This window comes from Cinclus cinclus, chromosome 19, assembly GCF_963662255.1.
Source record: "Cinclus cinclus chromosome 19, bCinCin1.1, whole genome shotgun sequence".
In the NCBI taxonomy this organism is placed as follows: Eukaryota; Metazoa; Chordata; class Aves; order Passeriformes; family Cinclidae; genus Cinclus; species Cinclus cinclus.
Window position 1 is genome coordinate 8097773 of NC_085064.1, and position 15836 is coordinate 8113608.

Genomic DNA, 15836 nt, shown 5'->3' on the forward strand with positions numbered 1-15836 from the left:
AGAACAAGACAAAGAGAAGAGCTGGAGTGGGCTTTGAATCCCTGGGGCTTGTTTGGGGCAGCAAAGGGTCCAGCTCAAAGGGAACCTCTCCACAGAGGCCAGAGCAGGTGATGGTGTGGTGGCCAGGGGTGGGTCTTGGTCTACAGTCTCAAACATCCAAATATGCACACTTACAAAGGGAGGAAAAACTCAAAATCTCCCCTGCAGAAGCGATTTTGAAGCCGTAGCAGTGAGGCTGTGCCAAGGTTTAACCAAAGAAAGCAAAGGAAAATATTTTTGCTTTTTGCTACACTCATTAGAAAGCACAAGGTGGTGACAACGTGAGGCAAGAAGACTGGAGAGCAGTGGGCAGCCAGGGGGAACTTGTCTTCAGTATGAACACAGAGTTAACGGTGGGTTAGGAAACAGGGAAACTCCTGAAATGCACAGTTCTGACAACTGAATTGGGTGAATTGGGCTTTCCTGCCTCCTGCCTGCAGTTTGCAGGAGAGGAACAGTGGCACCAGGAGGGGTGGTGGAGGGGACAGGTCTGGTGACCATGGCAGTGAAGTGCCACCAAGGAAAAGCAGCACTTCCCACGAACTGCTTTGCCAGGGATGGGTGACCCACAGCTGGTATTTCCTACCCAGTGAAAAAGACAAAAACCTGATTGTTGAGGGACCACTATCAAAGGCAGCCACAGCACACCAGGCATTCTTGCTGCTTGAGTGACTGCAGGGTGGGAAATTACCCTTCTGCTTCTGCACACCTAATTTCACCATCCACTGCATGAGGCTACACAGGAAATAGTAAAAATACAATAATTTGAGCTATAAAGCACAATAGAAGAGCTAACCAGGCCATTATATCTGGTTTAAGGATGCAATGTGAAAATAAAGAGTGTCATTTTTACAGCACATCTCCAGCAGTGAGGTAAACTTCTGCTGGAAAAAAAAAAAAAAAGGCCTGTAGTCACTGGCAGTAGAAAAAACAGCAACTGCAAGAATAAAACTGGAAAGGACAAAGTAGGAATTTTCAAACTATAAATGTCTTCAGGAGGATGGAATGGATTTTCAAAACAACTAATGATGGCTGAGGACAACTACCTATAAAGTTCAATTGGACTTTCAGATTTAAGCCCATTTTTCTCTAAAATATTGATTACAATGCATATTTTAAGAAAGAAGAGTAAGTGCATGTTTTATTTTCAGTTGTTAAGTTGTCAGTAACCCATGGAAGGGATCCGTTCACCCTCAAAATAAAAACTATGCTAACTTTTAACAGACTTTTAATATATTTCTTTTACCTCACAATTTTAAAATCAGCACCCTTGCCTAGAAATATCTGTGTCTGGCTATAAATCCTCTCCAAGCAAAATAATTCTCCCTGAAAGAGAGAAATAATACCTCTTGTAGAGAGAAGCCAAAAAAGCAGGCAAAAATATCCATGCTGACCTAAGGAAAATGAAAGCGGTAAAATTGATGATCACACATAGGAAGGCAAGTTCCTTTAAAAGGTCAATAAATACCTTAAAAATCATATTAAGCAAATGCAACCAGTGAGAAAAGGGGAGAAGGGAAAAATAGGCAGGGTGGAACTGGCACCCCAAGGGAATCTGATGGGCAGACTGTGAGCAGGGGAGGCAGAAAACCCATGTCCAACCTCTGAGCTGGAGAGGTCATTTTCAAAATCCATCTTTCTCTGTTCTTCCTGGATTGGGTAAAAGAAAAAAGGAAAAAGACAGCAGGGGACAGCAAAGGTGTCACCTATTTCCTGGCTGCACAGCTTAATTCACAACTTTCTCTACATCTTGGGTACCTGAACTGCTTGGAGTTTTTTGTACAGAAGAAAACAGATGTGCTCACTCCAAACGATCCTACCACACGGCAAACTGGGGACTGACTCCCCACTGAAGCACTGTCATCAGTGGGAATAATTCCACTGATTTCAATTGCCTTTGGACCAGGACTTTACTTTTGAGAGCTTCTAGTTCCCTGCCAGACATGGAAAACTTTATGACCAATCCAGTCCTGAACCTGCAAGACCTAAAATATTACTTTGAACAAGTAAAGCTCAGATGGGAGTCTGTGAGAGCAGGGGCTGAGAGGGTTCAATGCATCCCAAAAACAAAATGGGGCCAAAAAATCAAGAAGAAAAGAGGCAAAAGGCAGGTGATTCTTCCTCAGGGGATTTCAAAAGGTTTGGTTGCTGAACTGCAGAAGCTCACTGAAGCTTTGCCTAGGGGAGATCATTTTTTATTAAGGAAATAACTTTCTAAACACGGACCACTTCTAGTTCCGTAAGTGAACAAATGGTTCAATTCCTACTGAAAACTTGAGAGGACAGTGGAATGTAGCCCTGAGTCTCAGTCCTTAGCTCCCTGTTGCTTCTCACCATCTCCTTCCAGTGGGGCTTTCTTGCCCTTTTTCTGTCCTGCTTCAGCGCTGGGATTTGGCCACACTTCCAGCACCAGACTTCTCATCTGAAACTTGATCCTGATGTCTTTGGGCCTCTGAATTTATACAACCTATTGCACAGAATGATCAGACACTTTGAATCTAGGTCAGAACACACTGATTGGATTGATTTAGCTATAGATATACTACTTTATCTTTTTTTTTTCCCCCTCCCTCTCCCCCTTCTCACTCTCCTGCCTTTCCTGGAATAAAAGCAGTTCCTAAAAACAAGCCAGACCACTATCAAAAAACCTGACAGCTTGCTTAGGAGGCTGAGCAGAGGTTTGCTGGGATATGCAACTTGTTTTACTATTGCTGCTGCTATGGTATGACAACAGTTCACAAGTTTGAATTCACAAAGGAAGAAAAAAATATTCTTTCAGGGGTTTTGCTAAATTCTCTTCTCTTCTTTTCACTGCCTCACTGAAAGGATCCATGAAGCTGCTGCACCAGAGGCCATGAAAGGTCACGATCTCTGTGGGATGCTGTAAAGCAGAGACTGAGAGGGGTTGGTGGTGATCTATTGATGTGTCTGTAATAACAACAAGAATAAAACGGTAGCCATAAACCTTTCATCCTGGGGGGTCCCACAGAGCTTTTCAGAATGGGGGCTGGATCCAGAGAGGTGCTGAGGGCCTCACCCAGCCATAAAAGCACGGCAGATGCTGATGGCCGTGGCCCTGCAGCCCAGGGCTGAGCACCTGGCAGGATCCAGCCCCTCCAGGGCACAGGGGCACTCTGTGTCCGCGGGGTCCCTTCCGTGGGAGGTCCCCGTGACACTCTGGCAGCACAGAGCGGCTCAGATTGAACTGGGTGTGAGTGGCCAACACTGGGGAATGTGTGCCGAGTGATCTGGCCCCAATTCCAGGCTTGGCATAAAGGAGGGAGGAGAAAGGAAGAGGAAATAATTCACTAACAGCATCCCATGCGGGTTAAATGTCCCATCCATCCTGATCAATGAGAACACTGCCGTTTTTTACCCGTGACACAAAGGGGTCAGCAGGGTTCAGCTGCTGTGCCCCTCCTGCCTCCTCCCCAGGCCTGGCTGGCGCTGGGGTGGTGGCTGTGGGGCAGAGGGAAGCAGGGCTGACACGCTCACCTCTGCTCCGCGGGGCTGTAGGTCTGTCCTTGCTGGCAGCTGCTGATGGTGATGGGGTCGAAGTTGTGGAAGGAACGCAGGGCCACCCCGGAGATGGCCACAAACTGGGAGCTGAAGCTAATGAGGACAGCCCGGGTGTGATAAAAAGGGTGACTGAGGTCATGGATGACGGGGATAATCAGGGGATTGTTCCTGCAGCTCAGGACGTGGACACCTGCCAGAGGAGAGACAAGATCAGAGGAAGGGTCAGGCTTAACACAATTGCTTCCCGAAGCCCTGGGCACTTCAGAGGCGTTTCACCCAGAGGAATGGCCCTATAGAGCTGAAAAGTTATGGTAAGCTGCCTGGAGGGCCTTCCCAAATCGCTCCAGAGAGCTTAGCAGAGAAGCAGATCCCTCCAGACAGCTGAAGAAAGGCTGCCATTCTCTCCAGGCCCTCGGAGCCACTCTTTAGACCACAGCTACGTTTCTATTGTGCTCTGGTAAATCAGGAGCAACCAGCACGGGGGAAGCAGAGTCACACTATTGTAAAACGGGTCCTGGAGGACACTTGGAGCCTTTATATGCAGGATCAAACAGTGCCGGCAGGCTGGGGGGCTTTGTGCACCAGGACTGGGGCACCAGCAGCTCTTTTGGAGCTGTGCATGTCATTAGCACTCACTGCAAAACTTTTTTAGAGTGATTTTTCCACTAAATTTGCCCAGATTTGATTTTTGTTCTTCAATAGTTTTGAGCCTCAGGGTATCTTGTTCTTTGCAAGAAAAGGCAGATTTGGTCCTGGAGATAGAAATGAGGGTGATGGAGCTACTGAGGACTTTACAGGTAATCTCTCTTCACAAGAAAATAATTGTGTCTTGGGGAAATAAATGCATCTCAAGGTTGCTGTGCACAGAAACACCAGAGAGGTGGCAAGGAGACTTCTGAATCCCTTTTGTCCAGTGGAAAAGGCACTCAGTGACAGCTGGGAAGAAATTCCCACCTTCAGGTTAAAGCAACCTGAATTCAAATGGGCCAAACCCATCTCAGGGGGAAGGCAGAGGACAGACAGCTGTGGGCTGCCCTCAAAATTCATTAATTGAGATTCATGGCCTGCTGGGTGCCTGCAAGGCTCTGCCTCCACAGCTCCATGGCATCACTCCGAGGATCAGCTTGGCTCCAGATCCATTTGCTTCACTGGAGCTCACCCAGCAATGGCTTTGGCCCAGGCCCCTTGGCTACCCTGATACACTTACAAATTTGAAAATAAAATAAATTCTATTTGCATGTTTAACTGGCTCAGGGATTTCTGTTATGTTTTTTTCTTTTCCCCCAGTTCAGATTTCTTGACTCGAAGGGGAAGGAATAAAAAGGCTTTCATTTCTCTCCTTAGAAAGCCATTTCCTGTGAATTAAGACATGCTCTTTAAACATCTATCTCCCACCCTCTATTAAAAAAAAAATCATCTTCCTATAATAAAAAAAAATAAAATAAAAGAGCAAGCCTCTTTTTGTTTTGGTCTTCACCTGACCCTGAAATAACCTCCCTGTCTACTTGCCTCCCACAGGTCTTTTGATATCAGCTCCTTGTGGAATGGTGCACGTTTCTCACTTACAAACAGGTGCACTTAATACTCAAAATCCCGGGTTCCCAAATTCCTTGGAAGTTTCTGCGTTCTCTGATGGAAAGCCAAGAAAGACCTTATGGTATGAGGCTGTTTATTCACTTCTATTTCATTCCTTGCACTCAGGTGGTGTCCACAACAGAGCAGACACTCAGAGCTGTGCTGCACTTCTGGTTATTTCTGACCCTGATCAGGAAAATGGCAGCTGGCCAGGTCAGGGTTTTTTTAACTCCCCTGCCATCACCCATGAGGATGGTACAGGTGCCCATGAGGGCAGTCAGAGCTGTCCCAGGATCACCCCTGTTTCTGTGGCTCTGCACCCATCTATTCAGCTCAGCAGCTGCACCCTGTTGGCTACAACGGCTCTGAACCAACAGCACTGAAGTCTTTGGTATCCCAGACTCTCCATTTCCTACCAGGACTTGGAAGAAGCTTAAAATTATTTTCTGTGAGTCCACTTGCTCTGATCAAGGCAGGAAACTGCATGTCTGGATAGGCTGTGCTTTGCTCATGACAGTGTCTTTAGCACACTGAAGACTGATTGAGATTTAAATTATTGCTACTTCCTTTTGGGTGTCCTTTTAGTTTGCCACGAACTTCTGCTTAAGGCTCATTGAGTGTCTCAGTCAGTCCTGCCCCCAGTGCATGCCAACATTTGCATCTCAGCTGCAGTTTCCAGCTTGCCATGGTGATAATTCAAACACATGAAATACAATATCCAGGAAAAGGGCTTCACGTCACTTCACTGTCAGAACTCAGACAGAACAGCAATGGGGAGCTCTGCCTGAGTGAGAACTGCTGGGTAGCCCACCTACACCTCTCCTCTGCTCCAGGCAGCCTCTTCTGAAAGGTCAAAGGGGCTTTTCCATGATGAAAGCAGCATTTCAGCTGGGAGGACATCCAGACATCAGGCTGAGCCATGCCAAACTCATGTTGCAACTTCATTGAAGATTTCAAAACCTAACCCTCAGTTTCCTCTTTGCTCCTCTTTCTTGTTCTCCTTCTCTCCCCGTCTGCCTGTCTGTCCCTATAAAATGTCACATTAAGTACTGCTGGAATGCTCGTGTCTCCATCATTTATTTCTCAGGGGGATAGAGCTATGTGCCACTGTTTTGCAAAAGGAGGGTAAGATTAATCCGAGGGCTCTGGCAAACTGTGAGCCATCCTGACTCAACCTGCACAACTTGCTGCAAATTTCAGTTTGTTCTTGGACAACAGACACCACACATATTTCCTTTGTTTCCCTCCACACCCCACCAAATTCTGTATTATTCTGGATGCTCATCCAACACCTGTCACTCCGTGTCCCCTTCTCCTTCTCATCACTAGTGGGAAGCTCATTTGAGTTTCAGCTTGTTAAATGCCATGGTGAAACAGAAAGATGGGGGATGGGAGTTATGTTTCCTTAAAATCTGCTCTCAAGGTGACGTGGCCAGCTTACTCCTCAGTGAAAAAAAAAAGGCAGAGAACATCTGGAAAGGGATTATGCAAGTCCTACCCTAACACAGAGTTGGGAACTAGGGAGAGCTCCTGGGTTCTGGAGCTTAAACACAGCCTGGATCAATTCACCAGACACAACTTCCCCAGTTCAGGGCCCTGTGCCAAGGGTAGAGAAAAAACTTGTCTGTGCTGGCACTTCAGCACAAGCACAGGTCCTGCCTCTGCTTGAGGCCATGCCAGGAGCCTGGATTTCACCACCTGAAATACTTCACCTGGGGAATGTTGGCTGTTAAATGGCTCTGGAGACCTCCCTGCAAGCAGGACTAGAGATCACCCAGCACTCCCCGTGAAACATTCCCTTTGGTGCAGCAGCTGGTGCAGGTTCCCTCACTCCCTGCTCCCAGGGATCATCTGTAGCACCATCAGTGTCTGTCCAGGGCAGTGCTGGATGTGAAGGATTGAGATAGTCCTGATTGTAATGACTGAAGAGGAGCTAATCACCTCTGAACCGATAGTAACAGCTATGGAGAAATGTCTGTATAAAATAACACATCATTTTCAACAAACTCTAGTGAGACTCGGGGCTTGGAGCATTGAGCAAGCATCTTTTTTGTCTAATTCTGAAAAAAAAATAAGCAGGAGTACTGGTGAATGGGGGCATCACCAGATTAAGCAAGCAGTAGAGGGAGTTTAATATAACACAGTCTTACCAAGATCGTGGCTTTGCTCTTTGGTGTCAAACAGCTGCACACTGATGGTCTCCTGCTTCTGGTCCAGGTAGTAGGTCCCATCAGTGACCAAGTGAACAAGGACTGCTGCAGCCACCATCGGCTGGGAAAAATAAGCCTGGGAAAACACAAACCCCACAAAGCTTGAGGTGGAGAACTGTGGTGGGCTTTAAAAAATCCCCAGGAGTCAGTCCAGAACTTTTAAAAGAAGAATTCCCAAACCAGGTCACACAGAAATCTTTGTTTCCAGTCTCTCCTACACAAACTAGATAAACTTAAGTCAAACAGCCCTGAAGATGAACCCTCTAAGAAATTCAATAGCCTTGTCACACACAAGGGGACTTCACTAGTGACTCTCTAGACAGTGCTCAAAGACATCTTTTGCTGTTTTTCTCTAAACATACTCCAGAAAGGAGCAGCTTAGCCCTGGGAAGGCTGGCCCATGATATTTTGCCAGCTGGACAATCTTTGCAGAGGCAGGCAAAGAGGAAAACTTCTGAATGATGTGTGCACTTCCTACCTTCAGCCAGAAAATGGTCTGTGTCATGTGGGAGTACTGGAAGTTGGCCGTGCAGGGATACCAGGCATACTGGGAGACACCATCGTTCAAGTCGATCACCTTGGTTCGACACATCTGCAACAGGAAAAAAAGAAACACCAAAACTGATGTAGAGGAGAGCGAGGAAGGATTCTGACTGCTTCAAGTGGGAAAACAAAGTCCAGGTGCACTCCTAGGATAAAGTAATGCATAGTAACTGTGCTTCTAAATGCAATTATTCAAAAAAATGAAATTATTCAAAATTAAGTTTCCAGGTGTTCCACCCCAGTAAGAAAAACTGAAACATGAACAGGAGCTAAAGACTCACAGCAGCTGGATGGCAGCCAACAATCTCTGAATTTGGTAGCAGGTCTTTGACAGCATTTAGAACAACTTTGTTCCCACTCACATAGACCACAACTCTTCCCTCTGGAGTCCAAGTGAGGGTCACTTCTGAACACCCCAGCTCCCAGCACAGACAGTGTGGAGGTGCTCCAGCACTGCCCTATTTAAACCTGATATTACTGGAATCCCAGTGGAGCCACACATGGCCCTGCAAACTTGGAACCAGGTGTAGGCAGGAAAGTCCTTCCTCTATAGAACCCATTTTAACCAAACTGGTTTCCTCTTTTGCCAACCAGTTCTGCAAGTGGAATCACCTTCTTCCTACACCTGCAGCCTTTCCATGGCAGGCAGCAATGAGATTGGAGGCAAACTGCTCTTTTCAGTAAGGTATGATTCCCAAGTCCTGCTACGGATGAAAGCTAAAAAAAAAGGCCAGAATCTAAGTAGCAGAGAACCTTGCAGTGCCATCAGCATGTCAGATGTGAAAATGAAGCTGCAAGAAATCTTCAGATTTACCCTAAAAACACACTGGTCAGTGAAGCTGCTTCAAAAAAGAAGCATGAACAACCACAGCCTTCATCTCCGCAGCAAACAGAAAAAAGGGAATGTCCACCATGGAAAAAGTTACTACTTCATTAGAGGGATACTTATAGCTGAGGCTCCTGGAGCATCTGAAAGGTACCTGCTGGATTCACAGCCCTTTGGTGAACTCACTGACTGTCATTACCATAGGAATAGATGGAATTCCTCGTACTGATGTTCTGTCAGTAAACCTGTTCCCATCAGCAATTTATTATTAAACCAAAAAGAGAGCCCTGAAGTGAAGCAAGAGAATTAACAGCCATCCAAAATCCTATGCCCACTTGATAATTCTTTATAGAAATGCCCTCTTGGTGCAGCAGGCAAAGTCTGGGCACTGCAAAGACAGCCTGGATGCCTGGGAATGAGAAACCAGATTGGCTAAAAGTGAGGTAATCCCCTTTAAAATCTGAGTCCCTCAAGATCCAGCACAGAGGAATCTTACAGGCAAAACATAAATCAGCTTTAATGGGCTGGAAGAAGATTTTTAGTTTATTTATTTTTTGAAACAACTGGGACCAAGCTTCATTGAGGCTAGCCAGTGGATAGTGTTACATTTTACAGCAGAGCAAGACTTTACATAAACTATCTTTGGCATTTGAAATCCAGGCCAGCAATTCAACATGTACCATTTCGCAACTCTCCCTTCTTGTATTTTCAGCAGCCTGTGTCTTGTTGGGAGCACGGTTTGTATTTTAATACCTCTCCAGCTAGGGAATTTACCTTACCCACATCTGCAATATATGGTCAGAGAGCTCATTGACATGAACAAAGGTCTCATTACTTTTATATTATTTTGTTCTTATTCTTACTTCTCCTCCTGCTCTATTGGTCCAAAAAGGTGGCTGAAAGAAATGCAAGCACTGACTTTCAGGGCTTTTTAAGTGCCGCTTAATGGATGAGTGAAAACTTGTATTAAGAAATCACCCAGACCTTCACCAAAAGTTTGATTCTAACCCAAAATAAACCCCTGCTGAGGTAGGCTGGAAATCTCTGATAACTTTTAAATGCTTTGTTTGATTTGTGTGCGTGTGTGAACACTAGCACTTTCTGCTTCTGCTGGAGAATGTTAGCAAAAATCTGAGCATTGCATAAACAACCTGTGTTCAGGCCACGTGGGCTGTCAGACTGGCCTGCTTTGAGCAGGTTAGATAAGCTTCCCCCTGCTGAGGCTGATCTATCACTACCCAGACAAGTGTTTCAAAGTGGTCCTGGGGTAAAAGGTTCTTTTGGAACAGTCTAATTGAGAAGTGTGGGAAAAGTCTAACAGAGATGAATGGCTACAAGAGCCTCTTCTCCACTCGCTGCTGGCCAGGAAACTTAGCCAGCAGCACATAAAAAGTTCTTTAAGTTTCTCTGAAAACAATTGGATTAGATAAGCAGCTCCTGTCACCTACAGACTCCACCATCTCACCAGGCTCCAGTGCACCTGGTAGATCCATCCCAGTTTCACTGAATGTCACATAACACCTGTCAAGCCTGAGAATCATCTGCTGGAAGAGTCTTTCACATCTCTGCTTTTAAGGGGTCCATAGAATGTGGCAGCAGCCCGAAGGCCCCTATTAATTAGGTTAATGGTTGGAGTCAATGATCTTACAGATCTTTTCTAATCAAAATTATTCCGTGATTACTGCAGTACTAACACTTTCAGAACTACAGAGTATCATCTCTCTTCCTTGCTATTCACAGGAATTCACACTTTTGAGAAACACATTATATCCTAAGGTCCTCCAGTTTTCTACAGTGATGCAAACCAGCAGCTAAAGCACCTGACAGCTGCAGAGGGAAGAACACATAGATAGACTTCTCATTTCAGGGTGTTACCAAACACTCAAGTATTTGCTTTGAAGAATGACAGCATCACACAGTGCTCCAAACTTCACTCACTGGGGCTTATCCAGATTCTCAGACCCACACAGCAACTGGGATATCCACAGGAGCTTAGTATGTGCTCCAAAGTATGCGGCGACTATTTGTGTCTAGTTACTGGAAGCCCATGTCATCCCCCTCCCGAGGAAGCTGCTTTCAATTAGAAGAGCTGATGTCTGTTCCTTTTGGAGGTTCAAATCCAGCTCGTCTCCCACCCACACATTTTGTACACAAACATCGGCAGACAGAACGATCAAGGCCAGGGAGCACTGTGGGATCTTCCCACAAGAGGGAATGCCTGGAGGATTCCCTTTGACTGACTTATACAACCTCTTGTCAATCAAAGGCACAACATGTTCTTGAAACCGCCTCTCCTGTTTTCCTTCTCTACTCAGGGGGACCAAGGAATGTGTCAGCAGAAAGGGAAAAGTGATATATTGGGAGCACTTAGCTTTTTGCCACATCAAAAACACATTTACTATTGCAATCAACTCTATTTCCTTCAAAGTAATACGGTAAAATTTGCTGAAGAGCAAATTTTGGAAGGCGCCCTTGTGAATGATTCCCAGCCATCCCTGGACTGCAGGCAATGTCAATTTGCATTGATGGGTTCCTGTTGTAGCTGAACTACAGGTTAAGGATCACAAATCCCCTGCACTGGTGCTGGACTAGATCCCAGCCCAACTGTGGCAGTACAACTTTCTGGGCAGCACTTGGCTTCTCCAGGCCTAAGCTCCCTGTCTGGAAGATGAGGATGATGTTCCCCCACATCACAGAGGTGTGCTGAGGATAAAAGCTATGAGCCACAAGAAAATGCTGAGATGTCACTGAGAGCACACTCAGGTGTGAGGATACAGCTCCCCACAGGAGTGAGCTAAACAAGGATCCCATCCCACTCTGACCTTCCCACCGAGCAAGAACAGTCAGACACCACAGGCTTTGCACACACTGGGGTTCTCAGCGTTGTAACATCAGAATAATTCTAAATGCAGACAGGAAAGCTGCTATTTAAGCTTGGACGCTGCCCTAGTCAGCTCTGGCACCGTGGTTGGAGCAGACGTGCCCGTCTGCATGCCCAAGGGCGGCTGGAAACAGAGCAAACCTCCAGTGCACCGATCTGTCTGCTCCCAAAATCCCATCTAGTGAACCATGGCAGGGCTTCCTCCAGACCATGTCCTTGAGCTTGGTCTGGCTGCGAGGAGCATCGTGGGCACTTGGTCAGGCAGTGGTGAGCTTCCTCCTTCTGGAGAGGAGGGTGAAAGTGAAAATTGTGCTCCAAAAGCTTCCTCTCCCTACTCCTTTCTACAGGGAACTGTGCTGCTGACACTTCTGCATCCAGCCAGACAACTCAGGGTATTTCTTGGGATGAAATGGGCTGTACCCTGTCCTGTTAGCAAAACTGCAACCATGGTGCAGGCAGGAACAAGATCTCTTGGTAAAACCCACAGTACCAGCTATTTATTGAGCACAAAACATCCTCAGTGAGGCTGCAGAAGTGCACAGAAAAAAACTCACAGACTGATACAAAACCCACGGAGCCACAAACATTTTCTCTTCTTTGAAGGTCCAGCTAAAGAACAGATTTCAGCCGTAATACTGAAACCTAATTAATCTAAAATATTTATCTGTTAGCTCTGCAGAATGTTATTTGTGTTTAACCCAACACATGCCAGAGGACCCCAACCAAGACATAAGCAGCATTTTAACACATCCCTTACAGTTGAAAACTCTCCCTCTCTTGCCAGACTAGGGTGCTGGCAGTCACCCAGCCCTTTTATTCTTAAATATGTTATTGTTCTTGCTGACCTAAGGTTAATCTTACCCAAGAATGAGAAACTATGGTGCAGTTGCTAAATATCAGAAAGGTTCCTGCTTGTTTATTGCCCAATGTTGTAAGGCAGCTTGACTGTCACATGGACACCACCCAGTTTGCCGACTGCAGCACAGACCTCCAATCTGTTCTCAAAGCTGTTGCACTGCTTTTCTCATTTAGGCTGGGAATTGAGTTGGAGCTAGGGAAAAATGAAGTTGCCCACATGAGTAAGCACCGAACCATTAGAAAGGCCCCCTTTTGGGATCCGACAAACACCTCAAACCCCAGCCAATTTCTCTGACCATTTCAAACCTCAGGAGCCCACAGAGCTCAAATGGAAATTGTACACACAGCAGCATAAGGAATTTTGCTTTGTGTTTTCTTCTAGATTCTGGTTAGAAATGCTTTTGGATAAGTGTCTTTATCAGATGTCTTTGTAAGTGGACTTATCCCATCAGAAATCTGAGTCCAGAGTTGTCTGCCCAACTATGAATGCCAACCTTGGGTCATTCCAGGTTGGCCTCTAAAACTTCAGGAAAACATTCAAAGATGTCTTTCCCAAATTGGTACACATATTCTTTTCTACGTGCACTAACAATGGATTTCTGTTGCAGAAAATAAAATTTAAAAACTAAAATCAAATCTGAGATTCAGCAGCAGAAAATCTAAGCATAAAATGAGGGAAGAAACCTGAGTCTCTCTCTTTCAACAGCCACCTTACTTTACAGTCTACTGCTACTTCCACAGCAGCAACATCCCGTCATCTCTGATGCTCATCAACTGCAGCTTTTCCCCCAAAACTCTCCTTATCCTCTGTGTCTGATAATACAGTTTTAGTGTTTCATGCTCTTTGTCTGCTTTTGCCAGTTTTCATTGGGGTGCCTAAAGGTCTGATGGCAAAAGATGAAAAACTGCAGCGTGTCCTGCTCCAGGACAAAGGCATGTGGGCAGGTGATCCACAGAAAAGCTTTATCAACTGGAAGCTGATGAAACTCCTGGGGTAACACACTGATGCTATATTACTCCCAGATTCAGTTGGCTCAGAAGTCAGGAAATCTCATCTGTCAATTTTCCCCGTGTAATGAAGAACAGGATTTGGCTGTGGGATTGGGAAGCAGCTTACATCTCCTGCAGGATGAACTGGAGCCCCGCTGCCAGTCCCTGTGTCCCGTCTCAGCACAGCCGCTTTGAACCTGGAGCTGCTGATGTGTCTGGACCTTGCAGACTCTGTATTGCATTAGCATGATATTACAGCTTCCTTAGCACAAAGCCACGATTTTCAGCTGAAGATTTGGCTGCATTTTTTTAGTAATTGGAAAGTGACCTTTCTGTGAAAACACCACGGACAGGGCACCAATAGTTTGCCTGCAATGTGACATGATGATGAATTCCTCTACTTTACAGCAATAGTGTTCATCTCCAAAAGGAAATTTCCTCAGAGTTTTGGATGCAACACAGGGCTACAATTCAGAAATGAGTGGAAGATACAAGGGCTATTTCATTTTGTCATATAAGTTGGTTTAGTTCGAGGCAAGCGAAAAGGAGCTACAGGGATTTCCATTAGATGGTGGCCCAGATTACATGTGTATTCAAGGTGTGTTATTAACTTTAGCTTTCTCAAAAATGCAGTTATTTCACTTCCAAAGAGCTGGTATGAACAATATATTTCCATTTTTAAATTGTGCAGACCTGCATTCTTTGAGCTTCCCTTTGAATTTCTGTTATCTCCAGATTCAAAGCAAACTTCATTTAAAACCAGTGAGCTCAAATCAAAATCACATCAAACTATAAACTTCACATGGCATATCTGAAAAAACTGTAAATCAGTTCTGACTGGCCCTATCCCAAACTCACATGGGCTTTGACAGCCAGCCAGGTGTAATCAAATATCTAGGATGCTTGCTGGACTCATGAAAAAAAAAAAAAAACCAACAATATGGAGTTTTGATTTTCCAACAAAACCCTAACCAGATGAGTTTTGCACGGTTCAAAGGATCACCACAAGGACGTTGGTTAAGCCAAGGCCAGAAACTACAGAAAAATAGATCTAGAAAGAGAAGAAATAATTGCACTAATGGGATTTAAAAATCAATTCATCTTTTATGGCAGTCCACAAGTAAACCCCAGCATCTGGAGCTCCTGGGTGCAATTTGCACTTGCCCCTGCTTCTTTTCCCATTTAGAGATGAAAACTGAAGGTATGCAGAATCAAGAGATAGTTCTGAGTGAAAAACAGAGTCTCCTGTGCAGCACATGAAAGTGCAATCCAGAAATTTGACATGTGCTCCTGTTTATTCCTGTCAGACCTCTGCTATTTCTTCATCTCAGCGGTAGGACATAAAGATGCTGCTCTCAAACATCAGCATCTTCTATGCCAGCAGTGCCGGGATCTCACCTTGGAGCAATAATTCCTAGAGTTCACCCTGAATTGCATTCTGTTATGCTCAAATTCACAAATACACCTACTAGTAGCAACAGCACCCCATGCAATAGGCTAGATAGACAGGATCAAGCAGCAGCACCCAAACAAGAACTTACACCTTCAGTTCTGCAAGTATCAGCCTCATTAAAGCTAAAAGACATTTTCAAGCTGCAGCACAAGCTCCTGTCTACAGCTTCCACATTACTGCTCACAGAAGTGTGAAGGCATTATAGACTGATAAGTGCTTTAGCAGACTGTATATCCATCCACTGGAGAGCGAGGTTAAACAAATACAGGAGCCAGAACATTATTGTTGGCTGAGCGCTCGGGTTCCCGAGCTGCCCGTCTCTAACTTGAACCGGCCAGGTCCACTGCAGCACAGCTTCGTGGAGCTGTGGGCCAAGGCTGGCCATGGGGTGCTGCAGCAAAGCAAAACAATCCCATTCCATCAGCTTTCATCACCAAGGAACAGAGCAAAAGCAATTTTTTTTGTTTTTCCTTTGACTGGAGCGTTTCATAGGGGAGCAGCTGGCACCAGAAAATCAAACTTTTGAAGGCAGAATGTGTGCCACTTTTTAGGAGGATTGAAAATATATTTTTGTTATTACATTCATGGTTCTGTCTCACTAGATTCATTGTACTTTTGCAGCTCCTGTAAGGCAAAGCGGGGTTGGTACAATCCACTTAGTAACATCCCCTCCTTCCTTCCCAGAGCTGGTCCCATGCATTTTGGATGAAGAAAACACACAGCTAGGTGGAGAAAACGCAAAAGCAACAACGACAAATCCCTTAAGAACTTGAGTTCTCCACAACACACTGGCTGAGGCGGACAGAGATGCTTAAAAGCACATGGACAATGACACTGATAAAAAGAGAGATACATAAGAAAAAAAAACTAAACCACAATTTTTCAAGATTTCAAGCAGGGGGAAAAAAAACCAAACCCATTGCTTTTGATTCTAGTAGAGTA

At 45.3% G+C, this 15836-nt stretch overlaps 1 protein-coding gene across 1 annotated transcript in view; it reads right to left on the reverse strand.

The window, feature by feature from the left end:
• PAPPA (pappalysin 1) overlaps positions 1-15836 on the reverse strand; it is a 173312-nt gene that overhangs the window by 44237 nt on the left and 113239 nt on the right. The window contains exons 11-13 of the mRNA XM_062505610.1: positions 7822-7935; positions 7284-7419; positions 3535-3748 (exon numbers count right to left, since the gene is read on the reverse strand). Of these exons, the coding sequence (XP_062361594.1) occupies positions 3535-3748; positions 7284-7419; positions 7822-7935 (464 nt within the window). The remainder of the gene's footprint in view (positions 1-3534; positions 3749-7283; positions 7420-7821; positions 7936-15836) is intronic.